The 23,822-nt window shown below is 55.5% G+C and overlaps 9 protein-coding genes across 9 annotated transcripts; 5 read left to right on the top strand and 4 right to left on the bottom strand.

The window, feature by feature from the left end:
• Nucleotides 1-113: 113 nt before the first annotated feature.
• CAOG_03713 (hypothetical protein) lies at nt 114-2,142 on the top strand. The gene is made up of 3 exons (XM_004363384.2): nt 114-247; nt 343-417; nt 562-2,142. The coding sequence occupies exons 1-3, from the start codon at nt 125-127 to the stop codon at nt 1,978-1,980; spliced, it is 1,617 nt and encodes a 538-aa protein (XP_004363441.1). The 5' UTR covers nt 114-124; the 3' UTR covers nt 1,981-2,142.
• Nucleotides 2,143-2,244: 102 nt separating this feature from the next.
• CAOG_03712 (minichromosome maintenance complex component 2) lies at nt 2,245-6,137 on the top strand. Its single transcript, XM_004363383.2, has 7 exons — nt 2,245-2,294; nt 2,576-2,997; nt 3,081-3,265; nt 3,362-3,447; nt 3,560-5,359; nt 5,487-5,669; nt 5,756-6,137. The coding sequence occupies exons 1-7, from the start codon at nt 2,292-2,294 to the stop codon at nt 6,023-6,025; spliced, it is 2,949 nt and encodes a 982-aa protein (XP_004363440.2). The 5' UTR covers nt 2,245-2,291; the 3' UTR covers nt 6,026-6,137.
• Nucleotides 6,126-9,400, bottom strand: CAOG_03711 (hypothetical protein). Its single transcript, XM_004363382.2, has one exon. It carries the CDS (start codon nt 9,364-9,366, stop codon nt 6,265-6,267), a length of 3,102 nt encoding a protein of 1,033 aa, XP_004363439.1. The 5' UTR covers nt 9,367-9,400; the 3' UTR covers nt 6,126-6,264.
• Nucleotides 9,401-9,564: 164 nt separating this feature from the next.
• CAOG_03710 (leukotriene A4 hydrolase) lies at nt 9,565-11,758 on the top strand (the record flags this gene model as incomplete). The annotated part of the gene is made up of 2 exons (XM_004363381.2): nt 9,565-9,842; nt 9,950-11,758. Coding segments are annotated over 2 exons (1,967 nt in total), but the record flags the coding sequence as incomplete, so codon positions are not given.
• CAOG_03709 (hypothetical protein) lies at nt 11,729-14,454 on the bottom strand. The gene is made up of 5 exons (XM_004363380.2): nt 12,913-14,454; nt 12,540-12,690; nt 12,203-12,455; nt 12,048-12,135; nt 11,729-11,962 (listed from the first exon to the last, which is right to left on the bottom strand). Exons 1-5 carry the CDS (start codon nt 14,425-14,427, stop codon nt 11,834-11,836), a joined length of 2,136 nt encoding a protein of 711 aa, XP_004363437.2. The 5' UTR covers nt 14,428-14,454; the 3' UTR covers nt 11,729-11,833.
• A 276-nt stretch (nt 14,455-14,730) lies between these two features.
• On the bottom strand, nt 14,731-15,517 carry CAOG_03708 (hypothetical protein; the record flags this gene model as incomplete). Its single annotated transcript, XM_004363379.2, has 2 exons — nt 15,020-15,517; nt 14,731-14,938 (listed from the first exon to the last, which is right to left on the bottom strand). Exons 1-2 carry the CDS (start codon nt 15,349-15,351, stop codon nt 14,731-14,733), a joined length of 540 nt encoding a protein of 179 aa, XP_004363436.1. The 5' UTR covers nt 15,352-15,517.
• A 123-nt stretch (nt 15,518-15,640) lies between these two features.
• On the top strand, nt 15,641-17,082 carry CAOG_03707 (hypothetical protein). The gene is made up of 2 exons (XM_004363378.2): nt 15,641-16,099; nt 16,238-17,082. The coding sequence occupies exons 1-2, from the start codon at nt 15,703-15,705 to the stop codon at nt 16,918-16,920; spliced, it is 1,080 nt and encodes a 359-aa protein (XP_004363435.2). The 5' UTR covers nt 15,641-15,702; the 3' UTR covers nt 16,921-17,082.
• CAOG_03706 (DNA topoisomerase I) lies at nt 17,075-20,017 on the bottom strand (the record flags this gene model as incomplete). The annotated part of the gene is made up of 5 exons (XM_004363377.2): nt 17,075-17,229; nt 17,324-17,394; nt 17,500-17,631; nt 17,722-17,961; nt 18,095-20,017. The coding sequence occupies 5 exons, from the start codon at nt 20,015-20,017 to the stop codon at nt 17,130-17,132; spliced, it is 2,466 nt and encodes an 821-aa protein (XP_004363434.1). The 3' UTR covers nt 17,075-17,129.
• Nucleotides 20,018-21,184: 1,167 nt separating this feature from the next.
• CAOG_03705 (actin2) lies at nt 21,185-23,780 on the top strand. Its single transcript, XM_004363376.2, has 3 exons — nt 21,185-21,262; nt 21,897-22,031; nt 22,220-23,780. Exons 1-3 carry the CDS (start codon nt 21,219-21,221, stop codon nt 23,298-23,300), a joined length of 1,260 nt encoding a protein of 419 aa, XP_004363433.1. The 5' UTR covers nt 21,185-21,218; the 3' UTR covers nt 23,301-23,780.
• Nucleotides 23,781-23,822: the final 42 nt, after the last annotated feature.

Genomic DNA, 23,822 nt, shown 5'->3' with positions numbered 1-23,822 from the left:
CAAAAATGTCATCTCTGAATGTTTTTTGTTTTTGTCAGAATGATTGACGATACAGTGCGAGTTTGTATTTGAATCAGGCGAAGAACTCTCAGTCTTTTTGATTTTTTTTTTCCATTGCAGCAACATGTCGATTCTGGCTCGGCTGGTCCCGCTCTTGATGCCTGCCGCCTCGCGCCCGGATCCCGCCAGCAAGGTTGTGGATCTGGAACGCGGCGAGACTGTGCTTGGCCGAGGACCCCTGACGAACGTAAGCGAGGGGCGAAAGCCGTTCTCAAATCTTGCAACCGTTGCAATGCTCCACTCACTCACTGGCTTCTCTTTGTCTGTCTGTCTGTCTGTCAGCTCGAAGATCGCCGACTGAGTCGCAATCACGCCAAGATCCAGATCGACCATGACGGCGCAGCGCACATCATGTCGGTACGGCATTGTAGCGCATTGAGCACTGGGCCAAAAAGGGCGCCAAACGGGATTCACTGTACTGTTTGGACAGAGAGCTGAGATTGGTTTTGAAAATTGGAACCTGAACATGGCACGCGTGATTGGTGTGACTTGTACTTTTAGACGCACAAAACGCTGTGCAGCGTGCGTCGTGCAGATGCCGCGGGCGGAGATGGCTCGGACGAGCAGTTGCCACTCCACACTTGGGTTTCGCTCAAGCACGGCGATGTGCTCTTCCTGATGCCCAACGCCTTTCCATTCCGCGTGGTCAATCTGGTGAAAGAGCAGGCCGCTGCTGCCGTCGTCAAGGACGATGACGGCACGGATGTCGAGGACGAGGACGACCTGGACGATCGTGTGCCCGCCAAATCGACGAACGCTGGCTTGAACAAGCAGCAGCCGGCTCTGGCCGTTCAGCAGTTAGATGATGATGAGGACGACAATGCAGTTGCGGCTGCTGTCGCTCGCACAAGCTCAAAGCACAAAGCTGCAGCCTCTCCGCCTCCCCAGGAATTGGAGGATTTGGACGATGACATTCCCGCAAAGCCGAAGGTTTCTCGCTCGCTGCCATGGGCCGTCGGCAGTGCGGCTGCCAAACCCAAAGCCAAGCCGCGCGCAAAGGCAAGCCTCAAGTCCATCACCGACCCAGAAGATGATGATGCTGACCAGGACGTTGTCGAGGAGGCTCCACGAAAGTCCAAAAACAAGTTTGTTGTGGATGACGATGATGATGATGAGGAAGAGGACCAACCTCCTGCCAGGCCTGTGGCCAAGGCTGCGTCCAGGGCTCCATCCAAGCCAGCAGCCAACAGCAGCAGCTCGTCTGCCTCGACAAAGTCCGGTTCAACACGAGCAGTTGTCAATGACGACGATGGGTTTGACGACGATGTCGAAGCGGCTCGGGCCGCAGCCGCTCGGAAACCAGCACCAGCGGCCCCCGTCGCTGCCCCAGCTCCTCGAGCGCGCCGTGCTTATGATGTGGAAGACGAGGAGGAGGAGGAGGAGCAAGCAGAGACAAGCCGCTCACGCAGCAAACCTGCAGCAACGTCTTCCAAACAAGTTTGCTCCTACGGCAAAGGGTGCTATCGAAAGAATGCCGCGCACCTCCAGAATTATTCTCACGGCTCCGATGACGACGAGGAAGCGACAGCTGCCAGCAGCAACAGCCGCAAGAAGCGACGAGCCGACGAGTCGTCGGACGAGGAAGCGCCACCTCAGAAAGCCTCGCGGCATGCTTCGGCACCCCGTCAGTCTGCCCCTGCATCTCGCACCACTGACACGGACGAGGACGAGCCTCCGCCAACCAAGAAGCCAAGAATGGCCGTGCACGAAAGCGACGAGGACGAATTCCCACCCAGCGTGCCCAGCACAGCGGGATCATCGACCCGGGGAGCACCGGCCTCCTCGAAGGCCGTGTCCACTTCCGACAATTCCGACGCTGACGGCGAGGCGGACGACAGGCCACCGTGCAAGTACGGCGCCAAGTGCTACCAGAAAAACAAGGCGCATCTGGCCCAGTATTCGCATCCTTCCAAATCCTGAGCTGCACACCGAGGTGTTTTTCTTGATTTTTGATTGAATGCTTGTTCGATGGATGGATGTGTGCAGTGTGCGGGGGTGGTGTTGAGGTTGAATGATTGATTGGGGCCATTTTGCCCAAAAAGAGTTGTTGGAAATGTCCACAATGCAATTGATAGCGCGTTGTTCAATTGTCAATCGTCAGCAGAAAGCGAGAGAGAGAGAGAGAGAGAGAGAGTGCGTGTGTGTGTGTTTTGCATTGATCAACGTTTGCTCACTCTCTGAATTCGAATCTTGCAACTTTTTGACAGTTCTCCTTTTCGATCAACATCCAAATGGTGAGCGTTTTGACAGCTTTTCCTTTGTTGATTGTTCTGTTTGCTGCTCTTCCGACGCTGCCCAACAACATTTCGACTTTTGCTCAAGCGTCTTCGTCGTTTGCAATCTCACGCCATCCATCTCATTCGCTGGGTGTTTGTGATCAAAGATGCCCCCCGTTTGAAAAGCCTTCAACGGAAGAAAAAAAAAATCCAAAAAATCCAAAACTCCAAACATTTTCAATTGTTTTGAACTGTATCATCGTTGCTGACCTTGTCGATCGCTGCCAACAACCCCACAGTCGGGCTCGTACCCAGGATCGTCGCCAGGAGCAAGCAGCCCGCGGTCGGCGTCGTCGCCAGGAGGCAGCAGCACCCGCAGCGGCGGAGGCAGCGCGCGCAGGACGGCCGCGCGAAATGCGAGATCGCAGTCCTCTCCAATGAACACGTCGTCTGGCGGCGGCTCACGTCGGTACCGGCGTTCGGCTGCGTCAGGCTCGTCACGAGGCACCCCGCGGTCGTCTGCGCGCTCGCTGGGCGGCGGCGGCGACGACGGAGACGAGGACGACGACTTGCCGCCGTTCACCGACGACCAGAGCGATCTCCCCAGCGACGGCGCCGAGGAGGCCGAGGAGGACATGCGTGCTGGCTTTGACGACGCAGAGCCCAACGATCTCGACGAGGACGACGAGGACGGCGAGGATTTGCTCGTCAACGCTGAAGAGTGCGTTTGAATAGTTTTGTTGGGTGGATTCGCATGCATCTCTCGACTCACTTTGGATGATGCACACAAAAACAACAACACAGCGATTACCGTCGAGTCGATGCACTTGATACATACGAACAGGCTGGTCTGTCCAGTGGCGAGTACGAGGAAATGTCGCTCGACGCGCGCCGACAAGCCGAGCGCGAGAATACTCGTCGTGAGCGTCAGCGTGCCAGGCGCGATGGTCGACTTCCGGCTGCGTTGATGGACGAGGAGTCCGACGAAGGTAACGAGGGTTTGGGGGTCTGCGGTTTGTTTTTGAGGCGAAAGCGTCCCGAGTCCCGAGTCCCGAGCTCAAATTTGTTCAAACGGTTGGCAACAGACGAGGAAGACGAATTTGGAGCTCCTCGACGACGACGTATTGCCGAGCGAGCGGCTCGTGGTGAAATTCTCAGCGAAACTGTCGAGGTACGCAATCGGATTTTCTGTTTGAGAGAGATTGAGCGCGGTTTAAACATTCAAGCTGATCTCGTTTGTTTTTTGGTTGTTGTTGTGTTGTTTGGATTCTCCCAATAACTAGGAAACACCTCCTGTGGCAAACTTGGAAGATTACAAGGGCTTCAAGCTGCGCGAGTGGGTGTCGATGCGTGGCCCGCGCGAGGAAATCAAGCGGCGCTTCCGCTTGTTCTTGACGGCAAGTGTCGACCACCGCGGCAACAACATTCACGCAGAGCGCATCCGACACATGTGCGCCATGAACGCCGAGTCGCTGGTGATTAGTTATAAGGATTTGGTGCGCGAGCAGCAGATTCTCGCCGTGTTCGTCGCCGACGCGCCGCTCGAAGTGCTCAAAATTTTCGATGAGGTGGCCCGCGACGTGGTGTTGACGTCCTTCCCGAATTACGATCGCATTCACTCCGAAATCCATGTTCGAATTGCCGAGTTGCCGGTGGTCGATCAATTGCGCGACATTCGCCACACCTACATCAACGCGCTCATCAAGGTGCGCGGCGTCATTACGCGTCGCACCTCGGTGCTCCCGCAGCTCAAGTACGTCAAGTACGACTGCATCAAGTGCGGCTCTGTGCTTGGTCCGTTCTTCCAAGACCAGGACGCGGCTGAAATTACGATCGGCTCGTGTCCTTCGTGCCAATCGCAAGGCCCGTTCCGCATCAACGTCGAGCAGACAGTCTATCGCAACTACCAGCGTATCACACTCCAAGAAAGTCCCGGCAGCGTGCCTGCTGGCCGTCTTCCTCGCCAAAAGGATGTTGTGCTGCTGTGGGACTTGATTGACTCGTGCAAGCCGGGCGACGAGGTTGAAATCACGGGCATTTACCGCACCAACTTTGATGCGGCATTGAACATTACCAACGGCTTCCCCGTTTTCTCCACCATGATTGAGGCCAACTATGTGACGACGAACGAAGATTCGTTCTCGCACTTCAACCTCACCGACGAGGACGTCAAGGAGATTCGCGCGCTGGGCCGAGACCCTCGCATTGGCGAGCGCATCATTCGGTCCATTGCGCCGTCCATTTACGGCCACGAAGACGTCAAGACGGCCATTGCGCTATCCATGTTTGGCGGCCAGCCCAAGGACCCCGGCAATCGCCACCGCGTGCGTGGTGACATTAACGTGTTGGTGCTCGGCGATCCTGGCACAGCCAAGTCCCAGGTGCTCAAGTACGTCGAGAAGACTGCCCACCGCGTCGTGTTTACGACTGGTCAAGGTGCGTCGGCTGTCGGTTTGACCGCGTCCGTGCATCGCGACCCGATCATGCGCGAGTGGACCCTGGAAGGCGGCGCATTGGTGCTTGCCGACAAGGGCATCTGCCTCATTGACGAGTTTGACAAGATGAACGACCAGGATCGCACCTCCATTCACGAGGCGATGGAGCAGCAATCCATTTCAATCTCCAAAGCCGGCATTGTCACAACACTGCAGGCCCGCTGTGCCGTGATTGCCGCAGCCAACCCTGTGCGCGGGCGATACGATCCCTCCGAGACGTTCTCGGGCAATGTCGATTTGACCGAGCCCATTCTCTCGCGTTTTGACATTCTCTGCGTTGTGAAGGACACGGTCGACCCGATTGCCGACGAAAATCTGGCTCGCTTTGTCATTGGGTCACACGTCCGGAGCCATCCCGAAGTCCCATTCATCAACGCCCGTGAAGACCCCTCACGCGCCCAACTTCAGAGCGCCCTCGATGCTGCCAACGCCCTTGCACCAGCCGTGGACGAAGACAAGGACGCCATCCCGCAAGCCATGCTGAAAAAGTACATCATCTTTGCCAAGCAGAACGTGCGTCCCAAGCTGCGGGACGTCGACGAGGACAAGCTGGCCAAGCTGTATGCTGATTTGCGTCGCGAGTCGATGGTAAGCTGGCGTTTGCGGGCGCGCGGAGAAGGGGGGATGTAGTTGTGCTTGTTTTTATCTGTGAGATTTGCTATTCGCTAAACATCTGATGCTCACCCTCTCCCGTTTGCTTTCCTTCTGTTGACAGACAACTGGCAGCATCCCCATTACCGTTCGTTTCGTCGAGTCCATGATCCGCATGTCCGAGGCTCACGCACGCATGCATCTGCGCGAGTTTGTGAATGAGGACGATGTGAACATGGCCGTCCGAGTTGCCCTGGAGAGCTTTATCTCGACTCAAAAGTTCTCTGTCATGAAGACCTTGTCGAAGGTATGTCTTTCGTTGAGTCGAACGGTTGCTTTTTTCCCCTTGTTGTTCTTGTTGAACTCACATTGGTTGTCACTGCTCTCAAACAGTCCTTCTCAAAGTACATTACGTACCGCAAGGACAACAACGAGCTCCTGTTTTACATTTTGCAGCAGCTGTTGCGCGACACAATTGCCTACAACCGCCGACGACGGGCAGAGGAGCCTGCTGTGCGCGTGCTGATCGACCTGGAAGATTTCGAGATCAAGGCGCGCAACTTGAATATTCACGATTTGCGTGCATTCTATTCGAGCGATCTGTTTGCTCGGAACAACTTTACGCTGGACCGTACGAAGAGGGTCATTGTCAAAACCTTCTAACCGTGGTTCTTGTCGAGTTAGCGATTGTTAGACGTTTTCGCTTTTTTTTTTCCCTTCTGGTGGTTGATTTTGCTTTTGCCAATGCGAGTCTAAATAAATACTTTGTTTCACATCTCTGTACTTTGGTTCACCTCTTTGTGTTCTTGTTGGTTGGTTGGTTTATGAATGAATCGTTTGTGGAAGTTAAAAACTGACATCAAAGAGAACATCATCCTTTTCCAGAACATGATTTGAGGCAACTACTTGCTCTTGGCCTTTGGTTTCTTCCCTGGCTTCGAAAGAGGGGCCTTGGCCTTGCTCGCGGTAGCTTGCTCAAACTCGGGCTCACTGCCTTCGTCCTCGGAAGCAACCCGCTTCGCCTGCGTTTTCGCTCGCTGCTGCAACTCTTTCATCATTTGAGACGGACCGCGTTTTCGGCGCACCGGGCGGTCGTCGTCCGAATCCGAGTCTGACGAAGAAGAAGAAGAGGAGGAGGAGGAGGAGGAGGATGACGAGGAAGAGGAAGCGGAGGAGGAGGAAGAAGAGGCTGCTTTTTTGCTCGGGGGCTGTTTGCCAGCAGGCTTTTTAGATGCCGCTGTTCGGGCTGGCTCGTCGCTGTCAGAATCAGAAGAAGAGGAAGAGGAAGAGGAGGAGGAAGAAGAAGAAGAAGATGCAGAGGACGTGTCTGAGGACGCCGATGACAAAACAGGCTTATTGGTTACGACCGCCGCTTGCTTTCCGTTCGCTCGAGCTTTGGGCGCCTCTTCTGCCTCGGACTCCGACGAAGAAGACGAAGACGAAGAGGATGACGACGACGATGAAAGAGACGAATCGGACTGCACCGGCAGCTTCTTGTTTGCAGTTTCCACTTGCATTGGCGTGGCGGCCGATTTGCTGGCCTTGCCGTTCGTTTTGGTCGCCTTCGTAGCAAGTGGCGCAGTGTCCATGGCCGTGGCAGCGGACGACGACGACGACGACGACGCTTCGGGCTCGTCCTCGCCGTCACTGCTGTCAGAGTCGGCCTCGTTCCCGCTGTCCGCATCGCTGTCGTCCGAGCTGTCGACAAACGTGTCTGACTTGTATTTGGTGGCGCTGCGCTTGATGGCCAGCATGTTATGCTTCTTGACAAACTCAATCACTGGTTTGATCTTGTCCGTTGGCGGCAAACCCAAGGCCGTAGCACGCTGCACGAACGCCAAAAAGCGGACGCGCAGAGCTTGGCCACTCAGTGTGAAGCCTTTGGTGGCAAGCTGGCGCCAGTCGACCTTGGCAACAATTTCACCTGGCTGCTGCAGCAGGGCATCCAGCAAACGCTCGTCTTCAGACTTGTTGAGACCGGCAGTGGTGAAAATTCGGGCAGCACCGGCCTTTACGCGGTCGATAATTTCGTTCGTGGAAACCCAATCATTCCACTTTTCACGGCATTGGCGCGTGTTGCGAGTGTGCACAAGCTTGGCAATTTCATTCCACGACCGTGTACCGCCCGTGAACACGGCAGATCCCACGGTGAGCGCCGTCACGCCGCCTTGGCCTTCGAGAATCTCGGGGTGCAAGGCGCGCACAGCATCCACCAATCGATGCTCCTCGGGTTCCGTCCAGACACCCTGGCGCGTGTCTTGCTGGACGAGGCGATAGCGATCACTCACGGCATGCGTAGCACGACCCATCAGCAGGCCAATGTGAGCGAAGTTTCGACCGTGCTGATCGACAAGATCGCGCAAGCGCTGGTCGTCTGCTGGACTAAAGGGCTTTTTGAAAGTGTCGCTGTTACGCGCCAGCAATCGGAAGACGCGATCACGCACTGTGCCGATGCAGCGCTTGGTGCCACGCGCGGCAGCACGGAAAAGTGGTCCGTAATGCTCTGCGCGCGCATCGGCGTCCATGAGGATGGACGTCAGCGTTACCGAAGAGTTGCTGGCCAGGTATGCGTCAATGTTGGCGAGCACCTGTTGGTCGTGCTCCTGGTGCCACTTGCCAAGCTCGAGGCGACCTTCCTTCAAGTACTGTGCTCGGTCCTCTGCATTCAGTCGATCGGGCAGCAGCTCGGCACTGTCTGGAGCAGGCTTCAATCGAGAATTGTGATGCACGTGCAAGAGTTGCGCTGGAGTGGCGTTCATCGGGAGGTTGAAGGTGGAGAGTCCGCGAGTGGCGCCGGAATCAGTAGCAGCAGTAGCAGCAGCAGGAGTCGTCGTCGAAGGCGAAGAGTCGCCGTTGCTGGATGGTGCTGATGATTTGGTTGCATCGCGCGCTTGCTTGGAGCGAGGGGAGGATTTGGACGACTTGGGGGCAGCGGTGGATTCGATTTCGGGTGTGTTGATCTTGGTCGACGCTCGCTTTGACGATGCAGACGAGGACGGGGACGCCGTTGATGCCAATGCAGACGCCGCCGATGCCGCGGCAGCAACAACTGCTGCTGCTGCTGCCCGCTTCCTCACGACCTGAGCAACGCTTGTGACAAGACTGGCCTCTGTTGGGGTTGGCAAGAGGCCCGGAGAATTCGCATAGTTGGCGACAGCGGCGGCGGCGACCAGCATGGTTTTATGCGACACACGAGCATTCACAATGGCCTGCATCGAAGGCACAATCCGCGGCTCATCTGGAGCAGGGGCCTGTACTGCAGGGGCAGAGAGTGGTGGTGGCTGTGATTTGGGAGTCGACTTGTCCCAAGGGCGGTTTTTGCGTGTCGGGGTGGCACTGCCACTCGCGGCTGCTGTCTCGACAGTAGCAGCCAGAGTCGTATCGGCTGTGGGGGTACTCTCAGGCACGGCGGCGGTCGCGGCAGCCTTCTCCCACGGCCGAGCTGGCTTGCGGCCGCGCGCTGGTGCAGTCTGCGTTGTTGGCGCTGCCGCTGGACTCGCAGCAGCAGCCCCAGCAGTAGCGTCGATCGTCATAGGAACGACGACTCCCTCAGCATCTGCAGCGCTCGCAGTGACCGGCGTTGGCTGTGACTTGGTGGCTGCAGAGTCCACATGTTCCCAAGGTCGGCGCTTGGTGCTCGCTGGAGCAGCAGCAGCAGCAGCAGGAGTCGAGGCAGCAGCAGCGTCCGCCACCACGCTCTTGCCAGCGGATGCAGCTGGTGTTTTCGTGACCACTGACGACGACGACGACGAGGCTGGCGTCGCTGCTGGGGCACCTTGAGCACCTTGAGCGGGAGCGTCGTCCAAGCGCGCCTTCTTGGATGCGTGCGCTGCAGCTGCTGGTCCAGCGCCACCACTGCTGCGACTGCTGCTCGTGGCCTGCGCGGTGCTTGAGCTTGTGCGTGTAGTCGGAAGAGCGGCGGCGGCTGCGGTCGTTGTGGCTGTGGACGGCGTTGCTGATGCTCCGACCGCCTCCTCCTCGTGGCTGCGTCGCTTGAGACCCATCGTTGCTCACTCTGAAGAAAGCAACAAAGCAAAAAGAGAACTGTCATTGCTCGTTTGAATCAAAATGGTTACCGACTAGAAGAATGTTCTGCAAGTGCTCTGTCTCGCGTTGGATCGAGAGAGAGAGAGAGAGAGAGAGAGGGAGGGTGCAGGGGAGTAGAGAGCACCAGTCTCTGAGATACAGTAGTCTGTTATTACAAATGGTGCTGTACTCCCTCACTAATGTTTTTCTCAATGTTCTTTCACTCCTCTGTTTTTTTCATTTTTTTTTTTGTTCTTGTCTTCTCAGACAACCACTTTCTCCAATCCAAATGACGCCGACCACCGCTTCCAACACGCACGATCCCTCGTCGCAGGCCAACATCACCGCCTTCCGCACCCGCCACATTGCCCTGGACATTGCCCTCGACTTTGCACGCAAGGTTGTCCACGGCACTGCGACCATCGATCTCGCTCGCCTCGACGCCAACGCTCAGGTAAAAAGCTCAATGCCCAATGTACTTTCAGCCAACTTTTTTTTTTTTTTTTCAATGCTTTGACTTGTTGTTTGTTTGACTTTTGAACTTTGAACGTTTGCACACAGACGGTCGAGTTGGACACGCGCGAGCTGACGATCGCGTCCGTCAAGCTGAACGGCGTGGCAGAGCTCGCGTTCGTGACTGGCGATGCGCACGCCGTGTTTGGCTCCAAGCTGACCATCACGCTGCTGGCTGAGCACGCCACGCTGCAGGACTTTAAGCTTGTGATTGCGTACGAGACGTCTGCCACGTCGTCGGCGTGCCAGTGGCTCGCTCCCGAGCAGACTGCGGGCAAGCAGCACCCGTACTTTTTCACCCAGTGCCAGGCAATCCACGCGCGCAGCCTGCTCCCGTGCCAGGACGCGCCTGGAATGAAGGCGCCGTACTCGGGCAAGGTCACTGTCGCAAAGGGCCTCGTGGCACTCATGAGCGCCCTCCCCACCGGCGACGCGGTCAGCGCAGACGGCCAGTCAACCACGTTCAGCTTTGACCAGCCAAACCCAATCCCGTCGTACCTCATTGCGATCGCCGCTGGTCACCTGGTCAGCGTCGAGGTTGGCCCGCGTTCGCGCGTCTGGTCCGAGCCCGAGACTGTGCAGGCTGGCGCATTCGAGTTTGCCGAGACCGAGCAGCAGCTCGCAACGGCCGAGGACCTGCTTGGCCCGTACGTCTGGGGTCGCTACGACGTGCTGTTGCTGCCCCCGAGCTTCCCGTACGGCGGCATGGAAAACCCCAACATTACCTTTGTGACGCCGACCCTGCTGGCTGGCGATCGCTCGCTGGCAGACGTCGTTGCTCACGAGATTGCTCACTCGTGGACGGGCAACCTCGTCACCAGCCGAACCTGGGAGCACTTTTGGCTCAACGAAGGCTTCACCGTCTATGTTGAACGCAAGATTGTCGGCCGCATGCGCACCGAGCAGCACCGTCACTTCTCCGCCATTATCGGCTGGAAGGCGCTGCGCGATTCGATCGACAACTACCCTGCCGACTCGCTCCTCACTGCGCTCGTCCCCAGCCTCGACGGCGTCGACCCCGACGACGCATTCTCGTCCGTCCCCTACGAGAAGGGCTTCAACCTGCTGTTCTACCTCGAGACGCTGCTCGGCGGCCCTGAGCCGATGGAACGCTACCTCAAGGCCCACTGCACCCAGTTTGCCTTCAAGGCAGTGACCACTGCTGAATGGAAGGACTTTTTCCTGTCCTTCTTTGCTGAAGAGGCCAAGCGCGGCGTCTTTGACGCTGTTGACTGGAATGCCTGGTTCTACACCCCCGGCATGCCCAAGCCCGAGCCCAAGTTTGACCAAACACTGGCCGAGCGCAGCGCCGCTCTCGCTGCCCGCTGGACCCAAGCCGATGCTTCCAGCAACTATGCTGGGTTCTCCGTCGACGACATTGCCGACTTTGCCTCGCCGCAGCGTGTCGTCTTTTTGGAAAAGCTTCTGCTCGAAAACCCGCTCAGCGAGCAGACTCTCGACAAGATGGATGCGACCTACGATTTCACGGCATCGCGCAACTCGGAAATCCGCTTCCGCTGGCAGTCTCTCTGCTTGCGTGCGTCCTACACCAAGATCTTCCCGCACGTTGTCGACTTTGTGACTTCGCAAGGCCGCATGAAGTTTGTCCGCCCGCTGTACCGCGCTCTCTTCAACTGCGACAAGGCTGGTGACCTTGCCGTGACTACCTTCCAAAAGCATCGCCACATCTATCACAACATTTGCGCCAGCATGGTGGCCAAGGATTTGAAGCAGTGAGCGCGCGGGCCATCCGTTGTTTTTGGAACGTCCAGCCGTTCTGGGCTTTGTTGTATTTTGTCTTGGTGACTGCATGTGAAGTGTGGTCGTGTGATGAAATACACTTTGTTGGGTACAAGCCTTTTTTTGTCTTATTGCCGTAGCACAGCACAGAGTCGAGGGGGAGAAAAAAACCCAATCACTACAGTTGACGCTCTACCACTTCAGCGTTTTGATCTTGTTCATGGCACCACGCATATTCTCAAACACACCCTCAGGCACATAATTGAAAGGAACAAGCGAAATGGCCGCAATGCCTTTGTCTTGGCCGCCCAGCAACCAGTTCTAATTCGGGGCAAGCAAAATTCGTTGAGTGTGTGAAACAGTGGTTGCGCAAAACAGGTAGACAACAACAAGACGAGCGACGTACCACAGCCAACAGAGATCCGCCTTCATAGCCAGGGAAGAAGGCATGGAATTGGGGCGTTTCTGCCCGCGGGGGCCCTTGGATCATACCGCTGCGAGGGAAATCATAGCGGTGTGAGAACAAGTGACGTTTCAACACGTCCTTCAAAGTCGACCTACCTTAAGGTGAACTGCAAAATGGGCGTGGTGCGGACACGCAACACCAGAGCGGCTGCAGCGGCTTCCGCAACGCTACCTGGGGCACTGTCGTTATTGTCGTCATCATCGCTGTCCACGCTTTGTGATGGCAAGCGCGAGGTCGCCGGTGAAGCAGCAGATTTTGGTGGTGGCGCAAACGACACAACAAGACGCGAGCTGTGAGGATCAAGCGAAATGGACTGAATGTTGCCGCCAAATGATCTTGTCGAGCCATCTGTACCAAGCAAGATAAAAATCACAAGAATAAAAATTAAACTGGGAGTTGCATCAAGCAGCCGGCCGAACGAGCACCGCTTGCCTGCAGTGGGAACGGTAGCCAAGGAGAAGTTTTCTTCAATTCCGCACTGAACTCCTTCGTTGACGATTTTGGATTGCGCAATTGAGTACAGGCCCCAGTCGTTCTCGATGCCGAACAAGACTGTCGAGCTGTCACTGAGCCACGCCGAGGTCTAACCAAGGTTTCAGGCAATAGCAAAGAAAAGCAAAAACAACAACAACAACAACAACAACAAAAAAAAAAAAAAAAAAAAAAAAAAAAAAAAAAAAAAAACGAAGAAAAAAACAAAAGCAAAAGCAAAACAAACGGTGAGGGTCAAGAGCTCCGACAATAGTCTCCCAGCTTCTGAACTCTCGCCAACAACACAAATCGGCTTCATGAGGGACAAACTCACATGGCAACGCCCGCCAGCAGTGACCCAGCGTTGACAAGTCCAATCGCGCGTGTTCCAGAGACGAACGGCGTTGCCGATCGTCGCAGCAAACAGGTAGTTTCCATCGGGCGACCAGGAGAGGTTGCCACAGCCTGCGCCGTCGTAGCGACGGATGGGAGTGCACGATGCGCCGTCGAGATGCATGTCCCAAATCACGATGGCAGTGTCCACCGCCGAGCCCGAAGCAAGCAGCCGACCATCGGGGCTCCACGCCAGGGCAAGAACGGAGAGGTGGCCGGGATGCGTGAGCACGGTGGCGGAGGCGACGCGGTGGGCGGACGCGATCGCCGTTCCGGCATTCGCGGCCACAGAAGGGGCCGGCACATTCCACAGGACAATGCCGTTGCGGCATCCGACAGCAACATGGACGCCACTGAGCGGTCGCCACGCCATGCAGGTCACATCGACTTGGTTTGGGTGTCGCAGTCCGCGCTGTTGCCAGCGTCCAGCGCTGCTCTGCTGTTGGGAATTGGATCCAGCGGCATACGGGCTGTCCGCGCCAGAGCCAGCTTGTCGGAAGGACGGGACTGCTGGCGCTGACGAGCCGTTGGACGGCGAACGATCAAACAAGTAAACAATGTCGTTCGTGTCCGCGACGGCGAGGCGGGGAAGGTGTTGGTGCCACGCCAGGGCGCGCAGCGAGCTATCAAGCCAGCCGGCAGGCATATAGCGACAAGCCAGCTCGTTTGTGGAGAGCGGCTGCGAGCTTGGGAAGAGGAATCGCACTGCGCGCGCAAACAAAAGGGCAGCCTGGGTCAAGTTGGAGTTGGCACCAGCAGCCGCACTCCCAGCACCAGCAGTTGTAGCAACAGCAGCAGCAGCAGCAGTGGAAGTAGTAGAGCCAGCTCGTCCCGATGCATTCACAGACGACGATCCGAGCGTGGACGGCACGAGGACGTCTTCAATGGCAAACGCGAGTCCGCGCTCGTACCAGCAGTGCGCAAACGCAGCCATCGAGTTGCTCCGCGGCTTGAGGAAGGGCGACGAGAACACTGTGCGCGCGTCTTTGGCTGCCGACTGCGGCAGAATCTCAACGGACCCGACGTCGATCTGGCTGCTTGTGCCTGAGAGGCCAGACTGGGCCGAGCTGAGCCCGACCATCACCATGGAGCTCTTTGGCCGCGCACTCCCATCGCCAGCAGTAGTAGGAGCAGTAGTAGTAGTAGTAGTGGTGTCTGTAGCACGGTTAGCAGCAGCAGCAGCATTGGGACTCGTGCGATCGCCGCTGCCATTGCCATTGCCATCGTGCTGGTGCAGGCGTCGCTGCAGCCATGCGCCGGTCGACCCAGCCTCGGATCGCCAGTTGCTCGAGACGCGTTCGTGGAGCATGGTGCCGGCTGACTCGCAGAGCGTGACGGTGCCCGGCGGACTGACAGGGAACATGCTCGTGGCCAGCAGCGAGTCGACCTTGGCGGCAGACTGCCGAGCTGAGGATGATGATGATGATGCTGATGATGATGATGTTGGGATGGACATTGGAAACAAACCTCCCCAAACTGGAAATGAAGGACTGAGATTGAGAGACTTACTGTAGTTGCTCACCCAAGCGGATTGCAGCATTCATGGATACGATGGTTGGGTTGAAATGGCAACCGTTTGAGAAGCTCCGGCGATACTTTGCCTTCCCACAGTTTCTATAAACGAGCAACGAGATTGATAAAATAACTTGACTTATATTGCGCGTTCGAACAACGGGTTGTTCAGAGTCAAACGAAAACACTCTGAGAACAAGAAAGCGCCGTTCTCTGCACTCTGCTCGCAACCGCACTCCAACACTTTTCAAACGACTGGCTCAGGACGGAGAGGAGCTTCAACCACTGCCGGTGATGCTTCAGCCTCAGCTTCTGCTGGTGGTGGCGGCGGCTGCGCCTCCGGTAATGTTTGCTTGGCTTTGAGTGCTTGCTGGGCTCGTCGCTCAGCCGCCAGGTGCAGCTTTCGCCAAGAGCTAATCTTTGGCTTGGTTTTTTGCTTGGTGACACCCGCGCCTCTGCGGGCCCGACAAGATCCACAAACGACATTGTCGTGCTCGAATTGTGACCAGCTGCGATCGTGCTTCCCGTATCGGCACCGGAAACCGGCAAACGTATGCACCACCTTGGCGACGACGGGTTCCTCATCTTCATACCACGTATTGGTTGCCGTGTTGTAGAACTTGAAGATGGGCGATTCGCGGTACTTGGCCTCCACGGGACGGTCGTTCTCCAATGCTTCACGCAGTGCGCTGAACAGCAGCGGCTGGCTGGGATCGGCGACGGGCACTCGGATGTCAATCATGCGATCTGCATCGCTAGGCTTGCTGCCACGCAGGATGGCCACGCGCAGCTGCCACACTGCTGGATCCGCGATCTGTGGAGCGGGCGCAGAAATGGCGGGAGATTTTCGCGCCTGATTTTGGCTCATGTTTTTGGTTCTTGTCTAGCTGGGATTTGCACCAACGGAGGAAGCTTCCCGCGAGACCGGGAGATGGATGACTTGAAGGAGTGTACGGATCTTTGGTGGCCACGAGTGTGATCGTCCTGCCAAGGTGACTCGCGGTTTTGGTTGGGTTTTGAACCGAAGAACGAGGGAGGCGAAATTGAAGGACTGATGATCCACACACGAACATCCAAAGTGTTCAACCAAGCTTTCAAACAGGAGAATCAGCAATTGTTTTGATGTTTCTTCGTGGGCACCAGTCGTTTTTACTCATCCTTGTTTGTGACCAGTCTAAGTTTTTTTTTTTTTGAAACGGATTCTGAGCACTTTCGACCAATGGTCGCTGCTGATCACACGCTGGCATTCCGTGACGCCGTTCGCAAGGCTCGCTCGCTGGACGCGGCTGTTGCAGCAGCCATCGCAGAGTCATCCACCAGCGAACCGCACTCCAGCACTGTTGCAGCAGCATCATCATCGAGTCGAGCAACTGGAACCGACGATGCGAGCAACAATAGCGACCCCTTTGCAGCCAGTGCGCGGCAGATTGCGAGCCACCTCGCGTCGCTGCAGCAGTTTGTGCAAGAGCATCGCCACGACTATCTCAACGCGACGCGGCAGACGGGCGGCGAGCAGCGGCTCTTGTCCAGCGAGGCCCTGGAGCAGCTCGACTCTGACGCGATGGCCTTTGTCAAGCAGTGCACTCAAATGATTGCGTCCGCCGAGGCTCTCGTTCGTAAGGTCAACACATTCAGATGAATCGAGCGGCCACTAGGGTTGTCGTGGTTTTTGACGGTTGGTTGAATGGTCGATTTGGTGCGTCATGTTCAGCATTCTCAACCGATTTGCCATTCTGCTGCACTCTTTCGGACAGAATCGCCGTTTCAGCGCGGATCTGTTAAGCAAGAAGCATCACAGCAGCTGATTGCACATCGAACTGCGGTGGTGAACCTGCTGACCACGCGACTCCAGGCGCAAGGGAAGGAAGTGATGCGTCAGCGCGATATTCGTGTCAAACGTTCGCTGCAGCAGCGCGAAACCATGCGACTCGACGGTGGCCGAGCCAACGCTAGTGCCACATTGACGGCAAGCAGTGGTGGACGATCCAAGAGCCCTGCTCAAGCAAGAAGTGCTGCTGGCAAATCCCACACACTCCAAAGTGCTTCGTTACCCATCGAGGACACGCTCCACCACGCTGAATCCGACGGAGACGATCCGTCGTTTGCCATGCTGAGCCCCGAAGAGCTCATGGAGCTGGAGCAGGACAACGAGCGGGTGTTTACCGAGCTGCACGTGCTCTCCGACCAGACACGACTGGCCGAGACTCGCATGGTGGAGATTGCGCAGCTGCAAGCACAGTTTGCCTCCCACGTCATGGAGCAAGCTGCCTTGGCCGACTCCATCCACGACCTTGCCGTTCACACCACTGCCAACGTCGCTCAGGGCAACGAGCAGTTGACCAGTGCGTCCAAGCATCTCGGCTCCTTCCGTCTCTGGATTTTGTTCTTCCTGCTGCTGTGCTCGTTCTGTCTGTTGTTTTTGGATTGGTACAGCTGAGCCGTAAAGCCACCAGGCCGAGAACACAAAGCATGTACATGTTGTTCTCGGTTGGTCGGTGGACAGTACTTGCACCATGCTCGAAAACGCATCAGCTTGCTGCTCTGTCCTCGGCGACAATATAACAAATATAACAAATGGAAACAAAAAAAGAGAGCTCGGCAACACATACATTCTAATAACATCAGATTCCATAATGGCGACACTGCTCAGAAAGTAAAGTCCGTAGGCACACCCATCGACCAAGCAAACTTGGACCGCTGCGTCTTGTTGTAAATCTTTTCTACTGGCACATCGTAGCGCTTGCACCTGCAGAGAGCGTCAGAGGTACGACGGCAAGCACCGCCAAAAACAGTTAGAAATCAAGCTGCAAAAGCGTGCAGTACAGTTCAAGTTGACTCACCAAGCCACAGTAATACGAGGATCAAGGTAGTTGAGTTTGGCCGTGCTCAAAGCAATTGTCTTGTTCTCGTCCTGGACGCGGTGAAGGCGCGGGGGGGGGGGCGAGGCGCAAATCATCAGGCAATGTGAGATTGGCGGCGAGCAATAAACCGATCCGAGAAACACAAAACTACACACCTTGTCTGTTTTTTGAATCACCAAACTGTCGACGCGTGCTTTCAAGCGCTCGACAGCAGCCTTCTTCTTCTCGTCCTTTGTTTCCTTGTAAACCTTGCGCGCTTCGTTCAATTCCTTTTTAACGGCCTCGATCTGTGTGAAGGTTTGTTCGGGGTTGAAAAACACACAGAATGAGCGGGAATTGGTTTGACAACAGCAGACAGTAAAATTCAGACACGCTACCTTCTCGTCCATCTTGTCCATTTGCTCGCCAAACTTTTTCGGAACGGAGCGTTGATGGTTGCACAAGACGGCAACAGCGCGGTTGGCACGGTTGTAAGCCAAAACCTTCTCATGAATGCTACCATCCGTGGGCGTCAGCTTGAGCTGTTCTTGCAAGGTGATGGATGCGTTGTAGGTACGGAAGACCTTTGCGGTCAAGCCCGGCATAAAGTCAGTCAGGTACTTGTTGAGAGCAGTGGTCTACCAACCAAAAAAAAAAAAAAAAAAACCACAACAGAGACACAAAGTGAGCGCAGCGTCTCCTCCACACCTCAGCTCAATGAAACCAAAAGCAAAAAAACAAACAAGACAACCAAACAAGACAACCGCTTACCGTCAGACGATCAAACAGCAAGTCGCCTTCCTCCTTGTTCTTCTGGAAGATGATCAGGTTCTTGTACACGCGTTCCTCGACGTCCACAGAGTTTTGATACCGAATGGAGTCTTTGCCGAGGAAATCAAAGTGCACGGTGCTGGGCTCCTCGAGCTTGATGTGCTCGAAACGAAGGGAGCAGCAACCGACAGTGTCTGCCTGCTCTTCGGGATCTTTTTCGTTGCCGCAGCGCAATGCAAGACGATCGATGAAATGGAGGGCTGTGGCGCGCTGGCGAATGGCCATCTCCTTGGAGCTCATGTCCTCAGTGTACGAGCGGCGAATGTGCTTGATGTGCTTCTTCAAGTCGCGGGCCTTCTCGTACTTTTTCATGTCGTTCAGGCCCTTGAGCTTGGACGCCGAGTTCAGCATGACGTACTTGGCGTGGCCCGAGATGCCGTCGACCCACGAGGCGAGCCAAGTGACCGTCTTGTTGCAAATCACCTCCTTCCACTTGTGGCCCGCAGGAGGCGCGGGCGGCGTCGAGTCCTTGCTGCAATTGATGGTAATGTCCTCGGGCACGACGCGTCGTTTGAGCATGCCCATCTTGGGATGGTCGCCGCGGCCGCGGAAGAGGCCTGGCGGTTCGACGCGGAAGTTGGCAATGCGCTCCTTGCGGCCGTCCATGAGGCAGAAGCCGTACTGCTTGACAAGCTCCTCGTTTTGGGCCTTGATGGCGGCCTTCTCCTCCTTGGTGCGGTTCTTGCGGATTTCGCGCTGCTGCTCAAAGTAGTCCTGAATGACGGTAAAGTCGCACTTGGCCAGGTCAGTGATGAGCGCCTTCTCCTCCTTTGTCATGACCTTGCGCAGCTCAACCATAAAGTTCTCGTTGAACTTGTCCTTGGTCACATAGTCGGACTTGAGCATGGCGGCGTAAAAGCCAATGAGCTCTTCGGTCGGAAGCGACAGCGCCACTTTCTGGCCGTTGTACTTGAAGAACGCTTGCGGCGGCAGCGCCACGTACTCGGGAGCCAGCATGACACCATTGTGGCTCAGCGTTTGCCAGCGCTCCGAGCCGTCGCCGAGCATGGCAGTGAGGTCCTCCTCCCACCACTTGTGCACGTCCTCGTCGTCCTCGTCGGCCTTCTTCTTTTTCTTGGTGACTGCACCATCGCCATCGGCGCTCTTGCTGGCCTTCTTGGAGGTGCCCGCGGCGGGTTTGGTCTTTGGCGATGCGGCAGCTTTCTTGGGGCTGGCGGCTTTCTTGACTGCAGGCTTTTTTGGTTTGGGTGCATCCTCGTCGTCGTAGGCGTCTTCGTCGTCGGAATCGTCGTCCGAGCCCGAGTCCGACCCTGACTCATCCGAGCCATCGTCCTCGTCTTCCGAGCTGTCTTCCGACTCCTCGGACTCTTCGTCGGACGACTCCTTCTTTGCCGCCTTTTTGGGCGTGGGCGCCTTCTTGGCCGAGGATGGAGCGGCGGCCTTCGCCTTGGGCGACGGCTTGGGCGATGCCTTTGCCTTGGAGGCAAGGCGCGCAGCCAACGACTTTTTGTCGTCCGCATCGCTGTCACTGTTGCTCTCGCTTTCGCTGTCACTGTCGGCTTCAGCGTACTTGCCCTTGGGCGTGGCGGCTTTTCGGGGCGATGCGGCCGCCGGCTCTGACTTGACCTCCGTCTTGACCGGGGTTTGCCGGACGCGCTTGGTGTCGGCGCCATTCTCGTCGGCCGTCTGGTCGCGCGAGTGCTTGCGCACCCCCACAGGAGTTGCAGAAGGTTCGTCTCCGTTGGCGTCGAGGCGCGCACGCTTCGAGTCTGCGGCCTCCAGCGTGTCTTCGTTCTCGCGCTTGACCGACAGCTTGGGTTCGACGTCCGTCATCGTGCCTAGAATATAGGGATCTATCCGATGTGCAAGGAGGAGATGTTGGAGCGTGAGTGAAGGAAGCATTTTTAAATTTTTCCCGCCAGAATTCTCGGCCTTCCCAAAACAAGTCGCGAATCCAAACAAAAAACAACGAACAACGAATAACGTTGAAGCGAGGAAAGTTGATGCGGATCAACAGCGATACGCGGCATCCATTCGAGGAGATGAAAGCACCGAGGCGCGTTTCTCGGCCGGCTGCAAAACCGTGACGAACGAAAAAGAAGCGAATATTGTGGAAAAAAAAAATACAAATGAAATAAAAAAAATGGCGATCCCGCTTCTTTGCAGCGTCGCCCCACACGCAGGACGACGGAGATGCGTCCTGAAGGCCCGCCGCTCACTCGGACCGATTGCCCGTGGCATAGCGACCACGGAGACCATGAGAAAACAGGTGGTCGCAGGAACAAGGACGGGCGGAAAACGCGACGCAAAGGCGTGTTCGCCAGCTCGTTCGTTTTTTTTTTTTCAACCCCATTCATCGCTCCACGCGTCTTGTTCGAGTGTGCAGCACATCCCATGCGCAGACCACGACGCTTGCACTGCCCAAGCTCCCCAATAGTTGGTTTTTATTTGAAAAAGACAGTTTCCGCGTTGAAACAGAAAGCACGCTTGCACCCCAGAAAAGGGGTTGAGATTTTCGACTGGGTGGAACGCACCGTTTGTCACAAAGAGGAAGAGTGATGAGGTCGAACGCTCAAATGGGTCAAGGATGAGTTTTCAGGGACGAGTTTTCACGGGTTGTAAATGGCTGTGAAAAAGTGCTCGTGGATTGTTGGATACAGCTCATACCCCCACGAAAACCACTTTGTCCTCAGCAAGGAGTGTTTGGGAATCTCGACCCCGCAGGATTGACAAAACAAGTGACGGTTTCTATTGAGACTAAAAATTAATTCGAGCACACTGGAGCAAAGGGGAAGGGAGGAGGAGTTGAAGGTTAGGATCGGCGTTTTTGGCTGGAGATTGGACGCCCTCGCTCGATTTTGAGTCTCGCAATGGTGCTTTCATTTTACGCTACTTTTTCCACTCAGCACAAGCAGATTGGTCACCGCATTTCCCCTTTAACCCAACGCAAATCTGCTTTGCCTCTGTTTGCATTGGTACCAAAAACCAAAAACCCCCCCCCCCAAAAAAAAAACATCCAGCCAAAAATCGATTTTGGTAACTCTTTTCGTTCTTCTTTTTTTTAATTCAACCCTTCATTTCATATTTTTTGGAAAACTCAACCATGGCAGGTCGACTTCCAGCGGTCGTTATCGACAACGGCACCGGGTGCGTTTTCCCCATCCACCGCCACCGCCACCACCACCACCGCCTCTCCTCCTTTTCTTGGCACTCGCCCTACATGTGCACGATCAACCACCGTGTCGAGTGCAGAGAGCAGAACAAACCAAGCGAGATTTTTTTTTTTTTTTTCGTTTTTCAATCTTGAGATCGCTTTTTTTTTTTTTTTTCGTTTCGATTGTTCGTCTGCTCGTTGGAGCGGCCCGCGAAGTGCGTGGCCTGCGATCCTCCCTCGGCGCGACTCTTTGCACAGCAGCAGGTGCCCACGGCCCTCATGAACCGACACGAGCAACAGTGCTGCGATCGACAACTCGCAGCCGACCAAACACGAGAATGCTTTTTTTTTTTTTGCGATTTTTTTTTTTTTTTCGTTTGGATGTTTTTTTTCCCTCTCTCTTGCTTGATGGTCGTTTTGGCTGGAGGCTCGACCCCCCCCCCTCCCCTCCTCCCCTCTCCTACCACGCAAACGTCCTTGCACACACTTCTACCCTTTTGATTCGCGCCGACCATCCTGCTTGAACGCAACAATGTTTTTTTTTTCGCTGCTTTCAATTTTTTTTTTTTTTTTTTTTGCCATTGAAATTTTGAACTAACCATTTTTTTTTTTTTTGCTTGTTCGCAGCTACACCAAGATGGGCTACGCCGGCAACACCGTGCCCCAGTACATCATCCCGTCCTCGATCGGCATTAAGGAGAGCGCGATGGTGGGAGACAAGTCCCAGCGCCGTGTGACCAAGGGCGTCGACGACCTCGACTTGTGAGTTTTTTTTTTTTGTTTTTTTTTTTGTTTCCATTTTAACCACAGGAAACAACAAAATAACATTGAAAAAAAAAATTAAAAAGATCTTTTTTTTTTTTTTTTTTTTTTTGCTCAATTCTGGTTGTTGTTTCTGCTGCAATCTCACTTGTTGTTGACTTGGCTTTCCACTATTTTCTGCTGAATAGCTACATTGGTGACGAAGCCGTTGAGAACGAACGCACCTACGCCACCCACTACCCCATCCGCCACGGTATTGTCGACGATTGGGACTTGATGGAGCGCTACTGGGAGCAGGCAATTTTCAAGTACCTGCGCGCCGACCCCGAGGACCACTACTTTTTGCTGACCGAGCCCCCGCTCAACACGCCCGAGAACCGCGAGTACACGGCCGAGGTCATGTTCGAGTCGTTCAACGTCCAGGGTCTGTACATTGCCGTCCAGGCCGTCCTGGCTCTTGCCGCGTCGTGGACGTCGCGCCAGGTCAACGAGCGCACGCTCACCGGCACGGTCATTGACTCTGGCGATGGTGTGACCCACGTCATCCCCGTCGCGGAGGGCTACGTCATTGGCTCGTCCATCAAGCACATTCCGATCGCTGGTCGCGACATTACCTACTTTGTGCAGCAACTGCTCCGCGAGCGCGAGTCGTCCATCCCCCCGGAAGAATCGCTCGAGGTCGCAAAGCGAATCAAGGAGACGTACAGCTACGTCTGCCCCGACATTGTCAAGGAAATGGAAAAGTACGACACTGAGCCCTCCAAGTGGATCAAGCTCTTCGAAGGCCAGCACTCTGTCACCAAGAAGCCCTACTCTGTTGAGGTCGGCTACGAGCGCTTCCTCGGCCCCGAAATCTTCTTCCACCCCGAGTTTGTCAACGGCGATTTCCAGACCCCGATCTCGACTGTCGTCGACCAGGTCATCCAGAGCTGCCCCATCGACACCCGTCGTGATCTTTACAAGAACGTCGTTCTTTCCGGCGGTTCGACCATGTTCAAGGACTTTGGCCGCCGTCTCCAGCGCGATGTCAAGCGCTTTGTCGACTACCGCCTCAAGGCCACCGAGTCTCTCTCTGGCGGCGCCATCAAGCCCCAGCCCATCGACGTCAACGTCATCACCCACCACATGCAGCGCTACGCCGTCTGGTTTGGTGGCTCCATGCTTGCCTCGACTCCCGAATTCTACCAAGTCTGCCACACCAAGGCTGATTATGAGGAGCACGGCCCGTCCATTTGCCGCCACAACCCGGTCTTTGGCACCATGACATAAGTGATTTGATATCTCTCTTTTTTTGACCGAGGCGCTTTTGCGGTACTTTCAGAGGCAAAACTGCAGTCACTTTGCCATCTCCAGCCTTGTTGGCTTTTTTTTTTGTGTTCTCAAGTCTCCTTGGTTTTCTTTTTCCCCGTGTCGAGCTTTCTTTGTTTCAGTCCCAGCTGGATCTGTGTCCCTGCAAGCAAACGCGCCCTTTTCTCCTCGACAAGAAGATTTGGAACTCAGTGGCGTTGTTTTTGACTTTTGTTTGTTTCTGCCTTTGGCGTTTTTTTGGTCAACTTTTTCTCTCTCTCTTTCTTTCTTTTGCACATTTAGTGCTCCACCTTGTGTATGTTCTCTTTCTCTCTTCCCTCTCTCGCCTCTTCGTCTTCCTGATCCTGTGTCCTGTCACTCTCTCGTCGTTTTTCGGAACTTATGCGTCTGTGATTTGCGTCCCATTGTGAAAACAAACATAAAACCTTACCTCTCCCCCAATCAACCGTGTGCACTCTTTCTTGATATTGCTCTTGTGATGAC

The sequence above is a fragment of the Capsaspora owczarzaki genome (genome assembly GCF_000151315.2).
Source record: "Capsaspora owczarzaki ATCC 30864 unplaced genomic scaffold supercont2.5, whole genome shotgun sequence".
In the NCBI taxonomy this organism is placed as follows: Eukaryota; class Filasterea; order Ministeriida; family Capsasporidae; genus Capsaspora; species Capsaspora owczarzaki.
Note: the sequence above shows the minus strand (reverse complement) of the source record. Positions and strands in the feature narration are given on the sequence as shown.

Coding starts and splice junctions, on each gene's coding strand:
- CAOG_03713 (XM_004363384.2), top strand. CDS start 125: ATGTCGATTCTGGCTCGGCTGGTCCCGCTCTTGATGCCTGCCGCCTCG. Junction 248..342: donor GCCGAGGACCCCTGACGAAC/GTAAGCGAGGGG, acceptor TCTGTCTGTCAG/CTCGAAGATCGCCGACTGAG. Junction 418..561: donor GCGCAGCGCACATCATGTCG/GTACGGCATTGT, acceptor TTGTACTTTTAG/ACGCACAAAACGCTGTGCAG.
- CAOG_03712 (XM_004363383.2), top strand. Junction 3,448..3,559: donor TTCTCAGCGAAACTGTCGAG/GTACGCAATCGG, acceptor CCCAATAACTAG/GAAACACCTCCTGTGGCAAA. Junction 5,360..5,486: donor ATTTGCGTCGCGAGTCGATG/GTAAGCTGGCGT, acceptor TTCTGTTGACAG/ACAACTGGCAGCATCCCCAT.
- CAOG_03711 (XM_004363382.2), bottom strand. CDS start 9,366: ATGGGTCTCAAGCGACGCAGCCACGAGGAGGAGGCGGTCGGAGCATCA.
- CAOG_03709 (XM_004363380.2), bottom strand. CDS start 14,427: ATGTCCATCCCAACATCATCATCATCAGCATCATCATCATCATCCTCA. Junction 12,691..12,912: donor CTGCTGGCGGGCGTTGCCAT/GTGAGTTTGTCC, acceptor AACCTTGGTTAG/ACCTCGGCGTGGCTCAGTGA. Junction 12,136..12,202: donor ATTTTGCAGTTCACCTTAAG/GTAGGTCGACTT, acceptor TTTCCCTCGCAG/CGGTATGATCCAAGGGCCCC.
- CAOG_03707 (XM_004363378.2), top strand. CDS start 15,703: ATGGTCGCTGCTGATCACACGCTGGCATTCCGTGACGCCGTTCGCAAG. Junction 16,100..16,237: donor GTCCGCCGAGGCTCTCGTTC/GTAAGGTCAACA, acceptor TCTTTCGGACAG/AATCGCCGTTTCAGCGCGGA.
- CAOG_03705 (XM_004363376.2), top strand. CDS start 21,219: ATGGCAGGTCGACTTCCAGCGGTCGTTATCGACAACGGCACCGG. Junction 21,263..21,896: donor GTTATCGACAACGGCACCGG/GTGCGTTTTCCC, acceptor GCTTGTTCGCAG/CTACACCAAGATGGGCTACG. Junction 22,032..22,219: donor GGCGTCGACGACCTCGACTT/GTGAGTTTTTTT, acceptor TCTGCTGAATAG/CTACATTGGTGACGAAGCCG.